This window comes from Apodemus sylvaticus, chromosome 3 (assembly GCF_947179515.1).
Source record: "Apodemus sylvaticus chromosome 3, mApoSyl1.1, whole genome shotgun sequence".
NCBI lineage: Eukaryota > Metazoa > Chordata > Mammalia > Rodentia > Muridae > Apodemus > Apodemus sylvaticus.
The window spans coordinates 171,032,402-171,053,932 of NC_067474.1; the positions used below are offsets into that span (position 1 = coordinate 171,032,402).

A 21,531-nucleotide genomic window follows, 5' to 3' on the forward strand; every position below is an offset into this window, starting at 1 on the left:
CCCAGATGATTTCGCTGACACTTGGGCTAGTGTAGAGACCATATTGGTAAAACCCCTTGTCCTGTGGACTAGGTCCTCACCACAAAGGTCTTTGCATAAGTAGGAACACTCATTCCAGGATCCCCACATCCAGGTGGGCGGAGACTGATCCTCCCTCTTCCCATGAAACAACACAGACATCAGAGAGAAAGTGCTTTATCTGCTGGCTTCTAGCCCAGAGGCCACAAGCAGGCTCAGCTCCTGACTCGGACCCTCCAGGAGTAGGTGGTGAGAACACGCTGGTGCTGGCGGACCACACACGTGTAGGTGCCTTCGTTGACTGCATTGGCAATGATGCTCAGCTGCGCCTCACCCAGGGCCAGATAGCCAGGATAGGAGAACTCCAGGGGTTCCTGGTCCTTGTACCAGCTGCAGAGGTTAGGTTCCTACATGCCTTGCATTTTCTGCCCATGCCAAGGGCCCCAGGATATATGCACCAAGGGGATCCCAGGGAGCGCCCCAAGCCTGGCCAGTGCTGGCTACTCACTATACTTTGCCTTTCTTGTGTAAGATCTTCTGTCCACAGTGGAAGGTCATGTTCCTACCCTCTCTCACCAACCTCGTTTTCGTTCTGGTGGGTGATGTAGTGGTGGCCACCGTAGGAAATGGGAATTCTATTCAGAGTGGTGAAATGAGAAGTCAGTGCTAGCCCCCATAGAACCAGGTCCAAGATAGAGACTTGAGCTCAAGAATCCCACACCAACCCCATTTAAGCCTCAGTCACCATAACAGAAATCACAGCTTCTGGGGCAGAGCCGCTTCATGAGCTTCTGGCGGGCATTGCAAAATCCCTTTCGTGCCCAGGATGCACACACAAAAATCCGATCCAGGCAGCCTAATAGGAGGGCGACCTGGCTTAGGGTTTGCCCAGAGCCCCACCCACCATCCATCCGCCCACCCACCTGCCCCCTTACACCTACCATAGAGTCGGTGTAATCCCCACAGCTCATCCTGGGACAGTGTCTTCCAGCCTCTCAGTGTGGCATTGAGGTGCATGAGTGCCCGATCTTGTTGTGAGTGCATCAGTCCCAGTGCATGGCCGATCTCGTGGGCTGCCACGTGCACCAGGTCTGTAAGCCAAACACCTGTGGGCCAGCGGCTTAGTAAGGAGCCCTCAGTCCTTCCACTCCCAGTCTTGCTTCAGGAGGCCCAGCGCTGCTGCTGGGATTCAGCTGCAAGCCACCCTTAACCCACAGCCAAGGAAGATAAGTGGGTTTCCCCAGCCTAGGCTGTGAGCTTGGCCTTCAGGAATGCAGCTCCAACTCCCTCTTCAGTGGCATGTGGGGGAGGGTGGAGGCGGGGACGGCGACTAAGGCCTGTGAGAGCCAGAGTTCCTCTTCCTTGATTGCTTGACCCTAATACTCAGCCCCAGGAAACCCTTCCTGCCTCAAACCTCTTTGTAGCCCACCACGGAAGAGAGAATGGCACCCCCAGCAGGACAGACCAAGGAGTTGGGTCACCTTTCTTCCAGCTGTAGCGCGTGGGGCCCAAGACCCAGTACTCGCTGTCATCAAAGTGAATGCCACCGTGAGGTGGGAAGAAAGCGTGGGCCAGTTCACCTGTAGGACCATCAAAGCAGTGGTGCAGAGCAGAGACCAAGCAGTCGGTGTGGTTGACTGGGTAGAAACCTAAGAAAGCACAAGGCTGCAGTAATACCCGCGAGACTGGGCGTGGTTGGGGAGCACTTAAGTTACCCACCTATCTTGAGGTCACTGGGACGTTCAGGGGCCACCTCACGGAAGCTGAATGGGGTAACATCACTCCACATTCGAAAGGCAGCAGCTAGGCCCCGTCGCGTCTCTTCCGGGCTTAAAAGATTCCGGGGAAAGGAGAGAATCCTGGGATGGAGGATGATGGTAATATGTTAGAGTCAATGTTTGCGGCAGTGTCTGAGTTATGGCCTGACCTACCCTCCTCGCCGGTCCAGGCGGCACCTGTATGTGAGGTTGAAGTGGTCCCAGCGCAGCCTGGCTGGTGTCAGCGTGTAGCGGCGTCTTCGGGTTACCAGCATGGTTAATAGGCCGGGTCCCTGGGCAGTGGAGCCGCCCACATTTGGCGCATCTTCATTTCCCTTCACAGGAAGAAAGTGGATGTGAGGAGCCCAGAGGAACAGTCTTTCGACATTGTGGTCGAAAGCGGACATTTAGGCAATGGGGTAGAGGAGGCTGTGGATGTACTGTTTTGTCTACCCTTAATGAGTTGTTTTTGCCAACACCTGGGCTGGGGGTGTTGTAAAGAGCGGTGGGAGTTGAGCCAGCCATGGTGGTGCATGCCTTTAATCTCTGAACGCAGAGGCAGGTGGTTTATAGAAGTCAGCCTGGTCTACACAGGAAACCTTGTATCGAAAAACCAAAAACCAAAACAAACAAACAAAAAAACAAAAATAAAAAAAAACTATTGGGAACGGGCAGAGTTGGAGATGGATGCTGTCTCCCACCTTAGCGACCACTGGATACAATGACTCAAGATGCTTGGAACCAAGCACTCATATGCAATCCCACAAACCCCCTCACACGTGGGTCCACTGATAAACCCTCAGATGCTGACCTGCCGCTCGCACCTCCTAGCCGTTTCCTCTCACCTGAGCTGCACTCCGTGCGGTCTCTGTCGGCTCCCCTAGCCTCTCCAGCAACGCCAACGCGGAGAGAAGGCACAACCCGCTCAGGACAACCCCCAACCAGCGGCCCTGTACAGCGCCGGACGCCTCCGGACGGAGACAGGCCCGGCAGCCCATAGCAGACTCGCAGTCGGGTTAGGGCCACAAGGGGCCGCGCGACGTAGGGACCTGGATCGCAGAGCTGGGGCGGAGTGGGAAGGGGGTGGGCGCGGACGGCTCGAGTTACAGCCCTATGGTGGGGTGAGGACCTGGCGGCGCTGGCTGGAGTAGTGAACCAATGCGCCTGTCTGAAACGGTCCGCGTCCCCCAGTGGGATTCCAGGAACCAGGATCCTAGTCGGCAGGAGAGGCCAGAACACAGCCCACGGTGTCGGGGGTCTATCAGAATGCGAGGCTCCGGGGCTTTGGGGTAGGGAAATCAATTGCTTCTTGCGCCCACTGGTTGGGGCTGAATGACATTTGGCTTTACCCCTCAACCTTCTGGTCCCACAATGAAATTTGGGAGGGAAGCCTCGGTTCTGGCTCGCAGTGACTGAGTGTAAGAAGCATACCCGCCAGAGGGGAGCGCAGAGCGAGGGGACGTGGCAATGAGAGAAGGGTGGCTGAGCCGGCAGAGGGGAGAGATTGCAGCAGGAAAGATGCCTCAGGAAAGACAAGGATTAAGGAGACCAGTGGGAGTCCTTAGGACATCTGCTTTAACCAGAGGGTGCTCTCGTTGGACCAGTGCAGGAAGTTTGGGGAGGGTGCCAGGACCTGGAATTCCTGCCCCGGCTCGGAAGAGAGGGAATTAAGGGAAATGAGTCAGGGCCTGAGTGTGGTGGTCTGGCGCGGTAGGGCTAGGGGGCAGGAAAGCTAGACTGGGTAGCCGATGGCTGTAATGGATGGGTACCGAATGGATGCAGCACGGCAACCGAAATTGTGCCAGGCACAGCTGCGATCCCGGGACGGAGATGATTATGGGTGGTTGAGGCAGTGAGAGCAGGCGTAGGAGCCGGGGCTGAGGGAAGAAGGGCTCCTAGCCAGAAGTCTTCTCCCTCCCAATCTTCCTTGCGGGCTTTGGACCCTTGGTGACTGCAACAATGTACTCCGCCAGCAGAGTCAGAGACAAGCAGCTGGAGTGCCCTGCGGCCGGGAATAGCTGCGCTGGAAATTCTTGAAAAGGGTCAGCCAGCCATCTGTCCTCTCCTTTCGTTACTAAGTATTTGTTCCAACAAGTGAACCCTCTCTCGCTGCTTTCCTCTGCCCCTGCTCAACTGTCAAGAGCTTGGCGGCTTCCAACCCACTCCCTCCTAGCTAGGACCCTCTCTAGTCCATCTTCACAGATCAAGTCCTGCCCCAGAGGGGCGGAGGGAGTAGCAGGCAAGGGAAAGTGCAAAGTGGGGTGGCCCCCTTATAGGGGCGATAGAAGAGCCATTTCAGCCTTTTGGAGTTTCCGGACTGTCTTGTGTCAAACCAAAACCAGAGCATTTATGGTGGCCTGTATCCTCAACCAGAGCGTGTTCCTCACTTACAGGCTTTCTGGAGCCGGATGCCGGGCGTGGGGTGGGGCTTGCGGGGCGGGGGAGGGGAGGCGAGGATCTCTGGGGCCTGCCCAACACCCTCAGGCAAGGAACAGGAAGCAACGACGGATAATCTTTTTATAAAATACAGGGGTTTTGAAGGAGGGTCTGGGATCAGCCACTGCGTGAGGAGTGCGCTCACACGAAGATCTGAATGCGGTCACGGATGGGCTGACGACAGATGGGGCAGGCGTTAAGCGCAGCGCCACAGGGGGCACACGCTCCATGGCCGCACTGGAACACCAGGCGGATGTGGCTGTCGATGCAGATGGGGCAGGTGATGCGCTCCTCCATCTGCCTGTAGCGGCTCTGTAGTTCCTCCACCAGTTGCCGAGGTGGGCCGGGCACCTGGATGGCATTTACCACCTCTGAACCGTCTGTGGGATGAGGTGAGAGGGAATTGGCAACAGTAGGTGTGAAGATTTGGTGCAAGGTAGCATTCCAAGGGACAAAGATGGGCGGGACCAAGCCCCATCCTACCCACCTGGGCGTAGCTTCTTGCTGATGACCACCTGGCACCTGATACACTTCTTCATCCTTCGAGCGCACTCTGCCAGGGGTAGTGCACTGTTAGTAGGGCTGGACTAGGCAGCTGGGCCACCCTGGTCCTCCACACCCCGAACTCACCCTCACACACTGTGCGGTGCTGACACGGTGAGAACAGAACTAGCAATGCCAGCTCCGAGCACACCAGGCACTCGGCAGCTTCTGGCCCTGCTGTGCCAGACACATGCAGGTTCGTCACGGTGTTAGGAGGACTCAGCACATGCCGGGGGCCCGGGGGCACACCCCCACCGCCACCTGCCTGTCGCTCCCTGCAGTTGGAGGAGGGGGCTTGAAAGGCGGCCCGATGGCCTCAATGGTTGCCCCCCTACAAACTCCCCATCATGGACTCACCTGAAGCGCTGGGCACAGCCCTGCAAGGCCTTGAGCACTCGGCTTTCTGTGGCCAGGTCCAGTGGGCTTCGGCCGCGGTGGTTTGTGTAGCTCACATCAGCACCCTCCAATGCCAGGAAGCAGGCCACTGCAGCGCCTACAGTCAACTCTGTGTTGCCTGGGAGGCCTGAGGCCTGTAGCTGAGTGGCAGGACATACAGATAAGGGTGGAAACCCACAAAGACTTGAAGGAAGCCTTTGCTGGCATTGGGCTACCCCAGAGGTCTGAACAATGGTACCACTGTCTGGGCTAATGCTTCTAGTTCTAGGATGAGTGGGGAAAGCAGACTCCAAAGGTGCCCTTTGCTAGGCAGGGGCAGAAACTCTGAGACCCTTCATCCCAAATGGGCCCCAATCCTTTTCCAGGTTGGTCTGGATTACAGAGAATGGTTCTTGAAACTAGAGATTACAAACTGCCCTACTCTCCAGAAACCCTGGTTCTCTGGAGTATAATGGGAAATAAATCATCCGGGCCCTCCTTTCCAGTACCCACACCATACTTCCTCACCCTTGACAGCAGCTGCAAGGGCCCTGGGTCTCCCCCAGCCCTGTCAGCCACCAGGGGCAACAGCTGATGACGCTGCAGTGCCACATGTAGGGCTGTGTCGCCCTCCTCGTCCTCAGTGTTGACACTGCAGCCTGCATCCACTAGCAGCGGCACCAGCCCCAGGTGGGCCTGCTGCACAGCCAGATGCAGTGGGGATTGAAGCTTCCTGTTTCGCACATTCACATCACAGCGACCCTAAGTAAAGGATGGGCACAGGCTCAGCTTTGATATTGCACTTGGCCTGGTTCCTGGCCTTGGGTGGCCCTGGGACCCCTGCACCCACCTCTCGGATTAGGACCTGGGCCACCTCACGGTGGTTGTTGAGAGCTGCTAGGTGTAGTGCAGTAAAGCCATCCTCCTTCTTGGCATCCACCAGCTGCCGTGCCCTCGCCAGAATCTTCCTAACTGCTCTGTGGGAACAAGAAGGTATACATGTCCAAGGGCTTCCCTAAGCCTTCACTGAGTGCTCTGGATCAGGGTAACCTAGCTGTAGGTCAGAAGACTGCATGACAGCAGTGTGCCCAACCCCCACACTCACAGCACATGGCCCTTGAGGGATGCATGGTGCAGCAGGGTGAAGCCCTGGCTATTGGTAGCAGTGACATCGATGCCAGGGACCTCGGTGAGGACTTCAACAATGCTGCTGGCACCAGTACCCGCAGAGATGGCAGAATGCAGGGGTGTGTCTGCATGGGCATCCTGCAACAGAGGGGGTGGTCACAGAGCAGTGCCTTTCTCCACGGTCAAGTTTGTTCCTTGACCTAGGGCTGGTTAGTGGCAGAGAATCCAGGGACTGACTATCACTCACCGGCAGGTTGACATCACAACCACGTTCACACAGGATCTTTACCACCTCTAGGAAACCCCTCTGTACTGCCACATGTAGGGCTGTGCTGCGGGTGCCATTCCGAGCATCCACCCCACATCCTGCACTCAAGAGCACCCTTGTGGCCTCAGGCTGGTTCCTAATGGAAGAAGTGGGAGGGTTTGGGGACAGTCCATTTGAACACTGGCTCTAGAGTTCATTCCCAACAGGACCCACCAGCCTGCCCAGGCCTCACCCCATGGCTGTGTAGTGCAGCGCAGTGTTGCCCTCATCATCTGGTAGGTCCACACTTGCTCTTGCCTGCAGCAGCAGCCGCAGCAGCTCTACCTGGCCCAGGTAAGCAGCCACCTGCAAGGCAGTTCTACCCTGGTTCTTGGTGTCCACCTGTGAAGAAAGCCAACACATGAACTCTGGGCACTCTCCCTGGCGGCTATCAGAAGGGTAGGGTGGTAACTTGCCTGCTCCGGATGCCTTCGCAGAAGGTCCAGAGCCCGGGGTACATTTCCCAGTGCAGCCTCTACTACCAGCCTCCCTGGGTGTTCTGGGTCACTCTTCTGGGTCCTCAGCTTGTCCAGGGCCACACTCAGTGAGCCTGGGGGCAGGGCTGAGATAAGTGCTGGCCAGCGGCTGCCCTGCCTCCCACCTGCCACTGAGACTGATGCCGCACTTTTGTTCTCCCTGGCACGCTCAGCCACATCCAGGTTGGCATCTTCCTCAGGCCGGTAGGCCACTAGGCAGGAAGGGCTGAAGGTCCACCGCTGACCGCCAACTGCCACACGCAAGTTTCCATCTCCAAACACCTTCACCACTTTCCCCACTCGGCCCAGGGCCTGAGGAGAAGAGGTGGGATCACAAGAGGTTGGAGGTGGTGTAGACAGAAGTGGAGGTGGGGTCAACGTGCTGACAACAGACATTAAGACTCACAGGGGCCATGTCGTCGGTCCATTCACCATGTCCAGCCTGCAGTCGCTTCACCGTGTCAAGGTCATCGATGACCCGGACCACATCACCCACCCAGAAGCTGTTGTGCTGGATGACAGAGAAGCCAATAAGGAGAGTTCCTCCAGCTACTTGTGTCTACTCAGAGTCAGGTAGAAGGGCACATCCTGCTCCACAGGGCAAGAAGACTTATCCTTGGTCCCAGTTCCTGCCTCAAGTACACAAGTACAACCAAATGGTCTGGCTGGTGGTCAAGGGCCTCAGGTGACCAAATCAGGCCTGGGTGGCCAGCCTGAGCCATAGGAGATAACAGTCTGAGAAGCAGAGACCAAAGCCCAGCTCTGGAGATGTGTGAAGGTCAAGAAGACCTGCTGCGAGGGTCCCTATCCACTGACCAGACACAAGGCAGCACAGTACATGCTGTATAGATCCAGGAAAGAAATTGAGGGTGGAATTGTGTGACAGGCCAGGAAGAAGGGCAGGGCCAGTTGGGGTGTAGGGTTCCTGCTGAGATCTACGCACACACTTCATGTGCAGAATGAACCTGATCTAAAGTATCCTCCAGGTTCACATTGGATGTTCCCATCTATCTGGCACATGTCTCATCTCCACAGTCCAGTGTTCCAAACAGCTTCCACAGAACCTATTCAGCCTAGTCTCCAACACCTTGGCAAGCCTACACTTCAGCCAGCCTTACAGATTACTCCATCTGTTTCCCTGGTGCAAACAGCATCTCAAGAGAGTATGGCAAGCAACCCCATGACTAGTCTACTGTACTCCTTCGTTCTCAGGACAGAGCCCCTGGCCCACGGGTTCTGGTCTCAGATGTCTGTATTTCATTCTCCTCTGTGTCCCTCACACCTGCGTTCCCTTCTGGTCTTACCTCCACCCACCAGGTTCTCCCCTTCCTTCAGGTCTGCAAACTCATGGGGAGACTGGTGCCTAGTCCTGCCTAACCACTCCCAAGACTGAACAGGTACATGGAGGGAATCAGAGAAGCAGTAAGTGGAGCTCAGCCCAGCCCCCTAGGCACCTTGGTGAGAGCCCCAGGGTGGAAGGTCCAGCGGGTCTCATGGTTGAACTGCACACGCACGTCCCCACGGTCTGTGATGCGGTGCACGGTGCCCATCTGTCCGATAAACTGTGGCGGGTCACGGAGGCTATGGCTGGGTCAGGCTGGACGCTTGGGGCAGGAAGAGGGATGGGGTCCAAAGGACTTGGGAAGGGGAGCACATGGGGAGTCAGCAGAAGAGGTGGCTCACCTCTGCCATCCTAGGGTTCCAGCCACCATGGCCTTCTTGCATGTCCCTTAGGACATCTGTGTCCAGCAGACACTTGACCTTGTCCCCACGCTGGAAGGGCTGGCCATCAGCACTCACCCTGCGCTGGAGCTCTGCTGGCTTGCCTGGGGGAAGGGTGGCAGGCTAGGCCTCAAGAAGCAACCTGCCCACCCTGAACAGGACATGCCAGGGTGACATGGGTACAGCCAGGGCAGGAGGGCAGCCAGTGTCAGAGTCAGCCCCATACCAAGCTTCGGGAGGTGCTCCTTGTAGTAAAAGCCTCCAGCTGCCTCACCAACACATCTGAGATCCACCTTGCCTTTGTGGCCCACTCGGTACACGTTGGTGGTTCCATCTGCCCATGTCACACTGGCCACACTTCGGCCTGTCTCCACATCCCAGCCACGGATATCCACCACACGGCCTGTCTTGCCTTCCCCTCCTTGGAAGACAGTATGCACACCAACAAACTTAGTATGTGTGCCTTAAGGCTGAGCTATAACCAGCTTCACCTCCCTGTTTCTCTCCAGCCACCACTCACCATCTTGTGAGCCCCATTCCCAGTCAGGGCCTCGGACCACTTTTGCTCCTTGAAAGATGCCCCTCAGTGGGATTCGAGGGAGGCCCTGCCGGGGACTCAGTGTAACCCTGTAAAAGAATGAGTCTGAGCCATGCAGCTGTGATGGCCAGAATCAGCACTGCCCACCTTGTCCCTCTATCCTAACAGCATCGGGATAGGTATTCTGGATCTCAGGTCAAACTACTGCCCTTGAGTGGTTTCCCAGCAGATCTCCACTTTGGCAGAGGGAACAAACTATCCAATGTCTCTGGACTCAGAGACTTTCACCAATACCAGGCTGGAAAGAGACCGGAGATGTCTCTTGGAGCACAGTCCATGTGACCAGTCCATGTCTGCTGCCTATAGGCCAATAGGGGCAGAGCCTAACCCAGAGGAAAGAAACATTATCTAGCCACCAGAACTGACACCTACCCTGACCTCAGGCTCATCAGAAGAGGAGACCTATACTACCCTTCTCTCCATACATAGGAAAGACTAAGGTCACTGAAAATAAAAAGATGGTACTTGACTGCCTTCCCAAGTCAATCCAACAAAGACCTGTCTCCTATCCTCATCTCTCTGTGTCAGGCCAGGGCCATTCCCAGCTATCACTATGGCCTTGAGCTGCCAGGTGACAAGCCTCCCTGCCAGGCCTGGCACCACAAGGGGATGGTGTATGTTTCAATTGCTTCTGCTATCCATGTGGCTATATTCAGACCGCATTCAGTGTTCTAGGATACTGCTCTAATAAAAATGTATGCTTGCCTGTCTCTAAGGGTGCAGTGACAGAGAAAACCCATCCATGGACTCCACCTTACAGTGTGCCTAGAAAAAGCCTTCAGTGAGAAATGGGGGAGTAACATTCTCAGGGCTATTCTTCAAGGGAATCAGGCAGGGAAGGCTTACTAGGTACTTTTGAAGTGACTTATCCAGAGGCTAAAGCCTAGCTGGATGTCAAAGGCACCAGTCAGAAGGCCCTGGGGAGGTAGGCTATTGCCTAGGGAACTCACGGGCGTGAGTGAGATGTCTCATAGCGCTCGAAGGCATGGGTAAGGTCATGCTTGTTGTGCATGTAGCACTGTGTACAGAGGTCATAGTCAAAGCAGACACGGCACTTCCAACGCATACCACGAAGCCCATGTTTCTTGCAGCAGTCACAGATGATGTTGGGGTGGCGGATACCTAGGTGTAGGATGGGGTAAGTGAGGACCTGCTGGTCTCCTGTCACCTGGCCAGCCCCACCCACAGCTGGGAATCAACACACACCGATTTGGGCGTTGTCATAGAGCAACAGGTCATGGGCACCTTGGTAGCCAGCTCGATAGTTGGTACGTGTGCCCTGGTCCCACTGAACGACAACTGTACGGTCGGGGGTCGAGGGGCTGCCATGGCGGCCAAGCTCCACCACGGTGCCCACACCGCCCTCACCTCCATCCTGCTGGCCCCATTTCCAGTCCATTCCGCGTACCACACGCATGCCCACCTGCACACCTGCATGGGGGTCCAGGTCCATGGTGAGGGGGGTTGTTCAAAGACCTGCAACAAAGAGCATCCTTAGACTATGTCAGAAAGCTATGTGGCCAGGTTAACCATAGGACGCATGTTGACATGACCACCTGGGAGAGAAGTATGGGTCAGGAACAGAGAAAATTAGGCCAGAAGACCAAAGAAGAAAGGACAGCAGGGGCTTGGGAAAGCCAGGAGCATGGGCCTACAGACCATGACCAGAGAGAGCCAGGAGTGAGAATGGTGGGGAAGAAGAACGATACTGTTAGATGCAGAAGGGCAGTGGCCAAATGCAAGAGTGCCCACCACATTTAGAAGTCACTACGGTAACCTGAAAGGAAGGGGCTGAAGTTAGAAAGAGTGTAAGTGGACAGGCCCACAGAACCCAGAACTGAGCCTGGCATGGTGGCCACATGCTAGTGGATCTGCTTCCAAAGGTCTGCACATGGTGCTCCATCAGCACAGGTACACTTTAAAGCTAGAGTTGGACATGACAGTGCGTACCTTAACATCAGCACCCAGGAGACAGAGGCAAGAGGCTCTCTCTGAGTTCAAGACCAGCCTGGTCTAGTGAGTTCTAGGCTAGCTAAGGCTACATACTAAGAACATATCTCCAAAAATTAAATTAATAAAAAATAAACCTAATAGATGTACATTGTAGACACCCATGCGAAAGACTATAAGGCTATCCATCCTTCAGAGCAAAGACTTCTGTGCAGCTCACTGATATGTGGGACTGAATTAAAGGGTTGTTTTTCAACAAGTTGTTATAAAGCAATTGAAGAGGGTAAGGATGTGAGGGAGGAGGCTCACAATGTAAATTCACAGAGAACTCCCATAGTCCGTAAGAAGGCAGACAATCTGAAAATGGGCAAGATGTGGAAACATGTGCTCCGGAACACGCGCTACACGTGGAATGGTTTGTTTCCAGAATGCTGCTCATAGGCAGGACAAGGTCCTCTGCTCTACATTTCAAATGACTGTGCAGTAGAGTCATGCAACGCTTTAGAGAAGCATGGTCTAGCTGCAGGAGTGCTACACTCATGGAAGCACCTGCCCCATGTCCTTCACAGTGGACTGGGGCCTGAGAATTCGGTGCCCAAGAGAATATAAACCTACGTTGCAGGTGGGGCAGCAGAACAAAGATGAGGTAAGGGGAAGGGGAGAAGCTCAGGTAAGAGTGTCAGCTACAGGGCTGGAGAGATGGCTCAGCGGTTAAGAGCATTGACTGCTCTTCCCGAGGTCCTGAGTTCGAATCCCAGCAACCACATGGTGGCTCACAACCATCTATCACAAGATCTGATGCCCTCTTCTGGTGCATCTGAAGACAGCTTCCATATAATAATAAATAAATCCTTAAAAAAAAAAAAAAGAGGGCTGGAGAGATGGCTCACTTGGTAAGAACACCGACTGCTCTTCCAAAGGTCATGAGTTCAAATCCCAGCATCCACATGGTGGCTCACAACCATCCGTAAAGAGATCTGACACCCTCTAATGGCGGCTGAAGACAGCTACAGTGTACTTACATATAATAAATAAATAAATATTTAAAAAAAAAAAGTGTCAGAACAGGGACTCTAATCACAGAAGTTTAAAAAGTGGACAGGCACATGCAGGGCATTGTGAACAGCCAGGCCAAGTTTTAGGTTACTCTCATGACCTTAATCATACTAACCTGAATCATACTAACTTTAAATATGTCTCTATACTAACCTAAAGTAACATGTACAAGGTCTTTGCTAGGCTGAACTCAAACTCACTATCCTGCCTCAGCCTTTAAAGTGCCAACATCAAGGCACACAAAGGAATTTGAAAGGGAGTCTGACACGGGGAGGCACAGGGGCTCCTGCACTCTGACAAGCCACTTCTATTTCATCCCATCTAAGCAACAATCCCTGGAGCTGGGAGAGGTGTGGGGGATTGCCTAGAAAGAGCAGCCAGCGGTCCTGTTCTAGGACACATACACTTAGCCTTCATAAGAGGCTGAAAGGTCACCCCCAACCTGGTTTGGACACAGCTGTCAGCATGACAGGGTCCTGCCAACTCTATCTGGGGCCTAGTAGCACTCCAGCCATGAGGCAGATCAGGGCTAAGTGAGTAATATAGCACACAGCAGCCTTCTGCCTGGGCCCTCTTCCAGGCATTGCCCCAGACTGACAGCCTTCAGAAAACATTCCCCACTACCTACTGTGAAGCTGCAGGTGGGCAGTGAGGAAGACCAATAGCTCTGTCTAGCCACGTACACCGGCTGATGGCTGGGTGTCTACAGCCAGTGGTAGTAGCCTGAGCACCACAGGCTGTCTCAGAGCCAAGTACAGTAAGAAATCCAGCACTACTCTGAAGCCTGTGTGTATACACTGGGCACTGCCACATGCAGACTCTGGATGTGAATCTCACCACATTCTCAGGAACACAAGCCTCCTGGCCTGTATAGTCTTGTGCAGTTTTCTTTTAAAGTTTACTATTTGGGGGGGGGGGGGGAGGCTGTGAGGTGGCTCAGCGGTTAAGAGCACTGGCTGCTTTTCCCAAAGTCCTGAGTTCAAATCCCGGCAACCACATGGTGGCTCATAACCATCCATAATGAGATCTGACACCCTCTTCTGGTATGTCTGAAGACAGCTACCGTGTACTTACATATAATAAATAAATAAATATCTTTAAAGTTTACTATTTCATGTGTATGGGTGTTTTGCCTGCATATGTCTATACACCATGTGTGTACAGTACCAGGAGAGGCCAAAAGAGCATGTGAGATCCCTTGGAACTGGAGTTACAAGTAAATTGTAAGACACCATGTGGATGCTAGGAATTGAACCTGGAGGTTGTCTGAACAAGCAGGCAGTATTCTTAACCACCAAACCATCTCTCAAGTCCCTTCTTCAATTCTTATTCCTTTACTCAGGCCCAGGACTTCTAGAACCACTGCAAAGCAGGCAGGCACATTCTCCTGGCTCATTGCCTATGAAAAGCCTTCCCAAACAGCAGAGCTCTGTTTCTTCAGAGGAATCCCCTTCATATGTCCACAGACCATGCCATTCCTCTCTTTTAACTCACTCTTTTCCGTGGGTTCTAGAGTCCCTGCTAAGCTGTGGCACTGGGGCCTAATGCCAGAGGAAATCCTAGCTTCTTCCTCTTTCCACAGGGTAGAGACAATCCACAGAGCAGTCACAGTGAGAACTCATGATGAAAAGTCTAAAACTGTTTGGTGCTAGTGAGCCCCTGACAAGGGGAAGATCTTGTGGCAGCTAGCCATGACAGCTGGCTCTGCTCCTCTACAGTCTGTGTAGCCTCAACTCCTTATCAGCCACAGGAGTCTAACACAAGTGTGGCCAGAGCAGTCCCTTGCTGCACTTAGGGGATCCAGGATCCCATCACTGCTTGCTCACTGTAAGCCTTGAGTGGCATAGACAACACGGGGCACAGCGCTATTGGTCAGCTCAGCTCCACCACCCCTCCCTGGTAACTGCCATGGCTGTACTACTGAGAAATATCCTGGAGGGAAATTAACTAAACAGCTATGTTGGAGTGGGGATGAGTTCTTCTCAATATATTTTCTCAGTCACAGAACTTCTCACTGCCTGATCTTTAAAGCTCCTGGCTGTGCCATTTCCTAGGCCCTTCCTTGCTGTGACTTCATATTCTCTCTGTATAGATCTCCTACAAGAGCGGTCACTCTCAAGCTATGCATCTCCATCCACTCCCAGTATCCTCTACACAGAAACCTTCCTTGTACACGTGATTGAGGCAGGGGAAGATAGTGGCCTGTGGGCACAGTGGTGGCACGGCTCTTCAGAGACAGCTCTGCCTCTGCCAGGCTATTGATCTCTGCTGGAACCAGATTAAACTTCCTTCCTGCCTCCAGAGTTCAGCACGCTGGGAAGACATATTGAGAAGACTTCATTCCCACCCCCAACATACCTGTTTAGCCAGAGCAAGGCTTGTTATAAGAGAACCTCAGACTCCAACAAAGGTGGGCAGACACATTCAACTAGTAGCTCTGACAGCAGAGGACACCCTGACAGCCAACCCCCTGACCCGGCCCAGCACTGGGATAAAATAAAGGGGCAGTAAAGGCTAAAGCTATGTATTGTGGTGTACGCTTTGAGACCAGCTTCTCAGTTACAGCTTATCCACAGGCTGATGGCAAACTCTCCTCAGCCCTGGCCAGTGAACTGCTAGTCTCAAGGGCTGTTCCCAGGGAACAGCCCAGCAAAGTCAGATACAACCATAAGGAACACTGCAAGAGGGCTTTCTGCTCACAATCAGCATCTCAATGCCAAAACTGTAGGGAAGCAGCCAAGAGATTCAGCGCACAGCTTCTCTCACAGACGGTCTTCCCTATAGTACTGAAATGGGTAAATACTAAGAAGCACCCTGGTCTGGAGAGATGGCTCAGCCATTAAGAGCAATGACTCCTCTTCTAGAGATCCTGAGTTCAAATCCCAGCAACCACATGATGGCTCACAACCATCTGTAATGAGATCAGATGCCCTCTTCTAGTGTGTCTGAAGACAGCTAGAATGTACTTATATATAATAAATAAATAAAGTCTTTTTAAAAAAAGAAGCACCCAGCATTGGTGGCACTAAACGTGAGAGCCTGTATTCTCCCTCCCAACTACCTTATATCCTGGAGGTTTTAGGGTCTCTCCTCTGCTTCGGAGGCAGAACTCTTCATTTGCATCTCCTGACCTGAGCTGTGCCTCTGGCAATGCCTCCCTGCTGCCACCTGGAACATAGATCCTGCAGGACCAGACAGGAGACAGGTTCCTAGGCCTCCAAGGCAGCTGGATTCAGCATTCTATGACATTATTAGAAGACGCAGTAGCTTTCCCTCTCCTCTCCTTCCAGACCTCCATGCCCGATCTCTGCAGTGTTATCAACTAACCATTAGCATTTCTTGGCCTGTGATGGCACTATCTGGGAAAAGTTCACCAGAAGTATGTGGGATAGTGGACAGACCAGAATGAGAAGCAGAAAGGCAGACTGGGCAAAGGTTGTTTTCATTCACCCTGAGGGTCTTGCTCTTTGGATGCCATGGGGACCCTGACCACAGTGAAGGAGCCTGTCTACTTCATGATCAACAGAGATTGAGAGGACATGAGGTTACTTCAGAATAGAAGTCTCATCCCTTAAGCTTACCTGGCAACTGATTGACCAAGCACTACAAGGCCAAGAGGGAAGATGGTCCCTAGCATACTGGGCACGACACCAGTCAGAGAGTCATGTGTCTACTATGCCAACCCTCTAGGTAAGTCCAAGAAGTAGCTTGCATGCTTGAACAGTACCTTGTGCCAAGGCTAGCCAGTCTCTAAACCTTGGGTGAGTATATATGCTACTCAGGGTTCCTAGGGAGAGAAGTTCCTGATGAAATGCAGGACTGGAGGCCTGCCTGTCTGGAAGGACAGCACAACTCCTCTGGGATACATGCATCCTCAAAGGATCTTAATACTACTGCCTCTTTCTGACCACCTCTGCTGTGATAGTTATTCTTGGTCAACATTTTGATTGCATTGGAATTTATTAAAACCCAAACAGCTGGACATACCTGTGAGGGATTTGTCTTAATTAAATCATTTGAAGTGGAAGGACCCTTTAATCTAGATCTTTGAGCTGGGAAGATCCACCTTTGACACGGGCCACACCTTCTGGTGGTAGCCTACATAAAGAACAGGAAAAGAAAATGTTCTTATCTGCTTGCCCTCACTAACAATCCACTGGTATTAATTAGAGCCTACTTCTTTGTAACATACACTGAATACCAGCTGAGACATCCACCCTTTTGGACAGAACTACTGGATGCTGGCACTTTCCACTGGGAGACAATCATTGTTGGACTAGCTAGATCACAGCCTGTTAGTCTAGCTACACACACTCTGTGAGTCTGAAGACAGTCTGCTCTACTGAGCCAGTTCCAGGTCAGCCAGAGCTGTTACAGAGAAACCTTTTCTCAAGAAAAACCAACTAACTAACTATATTCAGTGGTGTTCCTCTAGAGAACCCTGACTAATATATGTGCCATGACCTCCCAACAACTACCACAAGCCAGCCCTCTCCACTGAATAGGAAGCCTCTGACTCTTTTCTTCCATCTTCCATCCCTAATTGTCAAGGCTCTTTTTTTGTTTTGTTTTGTTTTTTTCAAGACAGGGTTTCTCTGTATAGCCCTTGGCTGTCTTGGAACTCACTCTGTAGACCAGGCTGGCCTTGAACTCAGAAATCCGCCTGCCTCTGCCTCCCAGAGTGCTGGGAGTACAGGCGTGTGCCACCACCGCCCGGCAATGGGGTAAGTTAAAGGATGAGGATTTTCTAGACAAATGTGCTTCAGCAGAAGTAGAACTCACCTTACTCTAGGTGATATGCCTTTAATCCCAGCATTCAGGAGGCAGAGGCAGGCAGACCTCTGTGAGTTCAAGGCCAGCCAGGTCTACTGAACTAGCTAGTTTCAGGGTTCCAGGACAGCCAAGGCTATACAAAGAAATCCTGTCTTGAAAAGCTAAGAGAAACCAAAAACAGACAAATGAACAAAAACTCACCTTAGGACACAAAGAAGCCTCTAGTCAGCATCCCAGGCATTTAGTTGCTACTTCCTGGGCCACAAATTTGCTCAGCCATCAAAACTTCCTGTGGGAAACTAGCAGCCATTGCTAACATAGAATACAGCAAACCAAACAGGAAGGCAGGGAGCCGGGCTAGGGAAAGATCATTTTAGAGGCAGTTTTACACACAGTATGTACTACCATTACCAGACAGTGACCATTCTGGCTGCTGTTGCTACCAGTGTTCCTTCCTTTAAGAAACAAACTTTCTTCTCTTCTTTGTTTTTTTTTTTTTTTTAAAACATGGCCTTCATTAGCCTTAATCTCACTACATAGACCAAATTTCTTTCAAGTATTGGGATTAAAAGCATTTGTGGGACACCACACCAAGACATTTAATAGATCAGAATTATCAGGACAGTGTAGGGGAATGTTGCCCCTTATTATATGAATATTTTATTGGGAATCCCCAAACAGCCACAAAAATTAAATCATGTTATAGTATAAAAGTTAGCAGATTGCCTTTATTCAGAAGAATAAAACTACATGACACAGAGAAAATTCAGGACTCAAACTCCCCCACCCCCCCACCCCCCGGTGGTTTTTATTTTGTTTTGTTTTTTGAGACAGGGTTTCTCTGTGTAGTCCTGGCTGTCCTGGAACTCACTATGTAGACGAGGCTGGCCTTAAACTCAGAAATCCATCTGCCTCTGTCTCCCAAGTGCCAGGACTAAAGACTGCCCGGCTCAAGACTCAAACTTATCTCCCTATACCTCTGGTGATGTCTGAGATACTACTGAATTGAAAATATGTAACAAAACTGGTTCATCAGAAGCCCCTACTAGACATGTGGATGTCCTAGATGCTAGTAGAATCAAACAAGAATTTTTTTTGTTGTTGTTTTTTTGGGTTTTTTTGGATTTGGTTTTTTCGAGACAGGGTTTCTCTGTGTATCCCTGGCTGTCCTGGAACTCACTCTGTAGACCAGGCTGGCCTCAAACTCAGAAATCCGCCTGTCTCTGCCTCCCAGAGTGCTAGGATTACAGGTGTGCACCACCACCGCCCGGCGGCAAACAAGAATGTCAACTGAAGACACAGGCCAGGAAACCAGATCTACCCTGCACCAAGACACCTGCTGGGGGACATCATTAAGATTCAGGGATATCATGGCTGCTAATCTTGGTCATCTAGCAGGGGAACTCTAGGTACACTGTAGCTTGAGGTTCACCACCCTGCCTAGGGCTGACCTTGGGTGGGATAATGACATTCAGATACTTGTTGCATCAGAAGCAACAGGCCACAGCTGAATATGTAGCCAGGAGACATTGTATAAGTAGCCAGCCTTGCTCTGTCCCCAAGCCCACTAGCTCCTTATGAGCTTTCCTGGCATCTCTGCTTTTCTCATTGGTTCTGAACCCAGAGGAGGCAGAAAGGACGATTTCTCACTGCCCAGTCCACTCAAGCACATTTAAACAGAAACACAAACCCTGACATAACATCATCAGACGCCATCCTCAAAGGAAACAAACCAAACCCAAACTGTCAAGCGCTCACCTGTCTGGAGGTCCAGTGTCCCCCAGCCGCCTTGAGAATCCAGCAGGAGCCCTGATGTTTGTGGGACTGGCCTCCGCTGTGCTGACCTTCCTTTCTGAAAGCCCCTGGAGATCCAAATCTACAGCCAGGGATGCAGAGACGCAGTTAAGATCTGAGAAGGGACAGAAGCCGCTGGTCGCCTTAAACAGCTCCCAAGGGTCTGGTGGCTGGGACACGCTGCATCACCCCCACGCACCGAGAACGCGCAACGGGCACGAGCTGGGTCCAGGGGGAAGGACCAAAAGCCTGTCGCGCTGAAGGGCCGAGGTCAGACGACAAAACTGCAGCCCCGTCAGGATGATCAGGCCCCCTAGGCCCCGTACCACCGCCCCCGGCGCTGGGAGGACTCCCGGCCCGGCCCCCCACTTGCCAGGAGTTTCCGCGCTTGTTCGGCCCAGGAATACACGGCCCTGAGCAGCGCAGAGGCTGACAGTGGATCCTCGGCTAGCCACCGAGGCGCCAGCTGCAGCCCGCCGTCCTCCGCCCCTTAACAGTGTTTGGCAAGGCCGCTTCTCCTGCGCTAGCCCACTTGGGAGCCCCACCACGGCCCCCCGACTACAGTCGCGGGTCGCCGCACAGACTGCCGGGAGCTGTAGTTTGCAGAGCCAGCCCGGGGGCGGGGCAGACAACTCCCAAGAGGCCCCGCGCGTGACGCAATATGTTTAAGGTCAGAGGGCGGGGCATGTAGCTACCGAGGCACTCTGATCATGACGTACGTGTCTGGTCTGGTAGCAAACGGGCTGACAGCCGCGATATGTATGGCCAGCGGGAGCTCCGCTTCTCTAAAGAAGAAACTGGAAATGCCTGCGGCCCGGCATTCTCGGAACGAAGAGCGAGCGTAGAAAGGTGACGCGAGCAAGACCCGGAAGTGCGTCCGGGCGGAGCCAGCGCGGCACGTGTCTCCTGCGCAGTACTTGTTCCCGGGACGCTCTCTGTTGCCTTGGAGACAGAAGTTTCGGGTGACGTCTTGCCTGAAATGGGTGGGGTTTCCAGAGCTGTAGCGAAAACGCATCCAAAGTAACTCTTTTGGCATTTTTTTTTCTTTTTGAAATAAGGTTTCACTGTGTAGCAATATGTAGCAACATATAGCAACATAGCCTGAACCTCGCTATGTTGACCTGACTGACCCTCGAGCTAATGGAGCCCCACTGGCTTCTGTCTCCTGAGTGCTGAAAATTAAAAGCATACACTATCACACCCAGCACGACTTAATTTGTTTTAAAATCATAGTTGCACCCCTTTTTTTCTTTTGTTTTCCTGCCTTCTTTCTGGGGCAGAGTGAGGATCAACTGAGCAACCCCCAACCCAGCTACTGATTTTAGTCCCACCGGCATAAAAAAAAGATTTATTATATACAGTATTCTGCATGCATATATATATATATATATCATTATAGATGGTTGTGAGCCACCATGTTGTTGGTGGAATTTGAACTCAGACCTCTGGAAGGCGATCAGTGTTCTCAACCTCTTGAAGAACTTTTTGAAAATGCATGTCCATAGCTAACATTAGGGATGGAACCCAGAGCTTCATGGATGATAGGCAAGTGCTCTACCAAATGAGCCACACCTTTAGCCTGCTTTCTAGTATTTTTTGTTGTTGTTTTGTTTGTTTTTTGAGACAGGCTTCTCTGTATAGTCCTGGATGTCCTGGAACTTACTCTGTAGATCAGATCCATCTGCCTCTGCCTTTCAACTCCTAGGATTAAAAGCTTGTGCAACTGGGCCTGAAGTGATGGCTCAGTGGTTAAGAACACTGACTTTTCTTCCTAAAGATCCTGAATTCAATTCCCAGCAACCACATGGTGACTCACAACCCTCTGTAATGGGATCTGATGCCCTCTTCTGGTGTGTCTGAAGAGAGCTATGGTGTACTCATATACATAGAATAAATAAATCTTAAAAAAAAAAACAAAAAAAAAACTTGTGTAACCACTGTCTGACTACTAGCCTTTTGCTGATCTGATGCTAGTTTCCAAATGTTCCAAAATCTTCACTTCTCTGTAACATTGTCCAAAGCCATTTATCATGATTACTACAGACCTCAAAGAGCCCTCTATTCTTGTGTTAAAATTTAGACCACACAGCTATTTGGTAAGAAGCTTTTCTCTACTGTCCTTAAGTTCTGAGTTCTCATGTTTTGGTTCCTGGAGTCCATGCCATCTTTCTTCTTGGTATACCTTTCTTTGGTTAAAGTGAGTCTCTTAGTAACAGGCTGGGCTGAGTGTGAACTTCTCCAATCTGGTATCTGTTTTCTCTGCAGGCTTGATAACTCAGACCAGGCCTAGACTCTGATCCACTTAAGTTGTTTCCCATAAACTAGGAAGATAAAACTCACTGCTAAACACATAGAAACAGGCCCTTGCTTTGGGCCAATTTCCTTAAACCCTCATATCATGTTCTTTTCCTGTTGGGGAAGGGCAGATACATCTTCACACAGCTTGCCTCCCTTCACAAAGGCTTTTATGGCCTCCCTTGTTCCTGAATAATGACACAGAGACCTTTATTGTAGAGCAAATCTTTTATAAGCATCACTTGTCAATAAAAAAAGCTTATGGCCAATGAGTCTCAGGAAATAAGAGATGGAGCTGGGCGG

The 21,531-nt window shown here is 51.9% G+C and overlaps 2 protein-coding genes across 17 annotated transcripts; both read right to left on the reverse strand.

The window, feature by feature from the left end:
* Positions 1-179: 179 nt before the first annotated feature.
* Mmp23b (matrix metallopeptidase 23B) lies at positions 180-3,118 on the reverse strand. Of its 3 annotated transcripts, none has more exons than XM_052178385.1 (8): positions 2,621-3,111; positions 1,974-2,110; positions 1,738-1,877; positions 1,500-1,667; positions 960-1,109; positions 764-874; positions 527-653; positions 180-408 (listed from the first exon to the last, which is right to left on the reverse strand). In XM_052178385.1, exons 1-8 carry the CDS (start codon positions 2,771-2,773, stop codon positions 234-236), a joined length of 1,161 nt encoding a protein of 386 aa, XP_052034345.1. In that variant the 5' UTR covers positions 2,774-3,111; the 3' UTR covers positions 180-233. The 3 variants fall into 3 exon arrangements, with proteins under 3 accessions (XP_052034345.1, XP_052034344.1, XP_052034346.1); XM_052178384.1 differs by having other exon boundaries at positions 960-1,124; positions 2,621-3,105; XM_052178386.1 differs by lacking the exon at positions 1,500-1,667 and having other exon boundaries at positions 960-1,124; positions 2,621-3,118.
* Positions 3,119-4,278: 1,160 nt separating this feature from the next.
* Positions 4,279-19,772, reverse strand: Mib2 (MIB E3 ubiquitin protein ligase 2). 14 transcript variants are annotated; one of them, XM_052178379.1, is made up of 22 exons: positions 19,133-19,245; positions 18,898-19,015; positions 17,341-17,496; positions 16,354-16,464; positions 10,567-10,836; positions 10,311-10,482; positions 9,283-9,389; positions 8,989-9,183; positions 8,724-8,866; positions 8,495-8,590; positions 7,447-7,551; positions 7,190-7,352; positions 6,981-7,114; positions 6,758-6,906; positions 6,505-6,661; positions 6,235-6,395; positions 5,980-6,106; positions 5,658-5,891; positions 5,112-5,290; positions 4,842-5,029; positions 4,699-4,764; positions 4,279-4,591 (listed from the first exon to the last, which is right to left on the reverse strand). In XM_052178379.1, the coding sequence occupies exons 5-22, from the start codon at positions 10,811-10,813 to the stop codon at positions 4,353-4,355; spliced, it is 2,862 nt and encodes a 953-aa protein (XP_052034339.1). In that variant the 5' UTR covers positions 10,814-10,836; positions 16,354-16,464; positions 17,341-17,496; positions 18,898-19,015; positions 19,133-19,245; the 3' UTR covers positions 4,279-4,352. The 14 variants fall into 14 exon arrangements, with proteins under 14 accessions (XP_052034339.1, XP_052034338.1, XP_052034331.1 ...); XM_052178378.1 differs by having other exon boundaries at positions 8,495-8,602; XM_052178371.1 differs by adding an exon at positions 15,428-15,548 and having other exon boundaries at positions 6,981-7,352; positions 8,495-8,602.
* Positions 19,773-21,531: the final 1,759 nt, after the last annotated feature.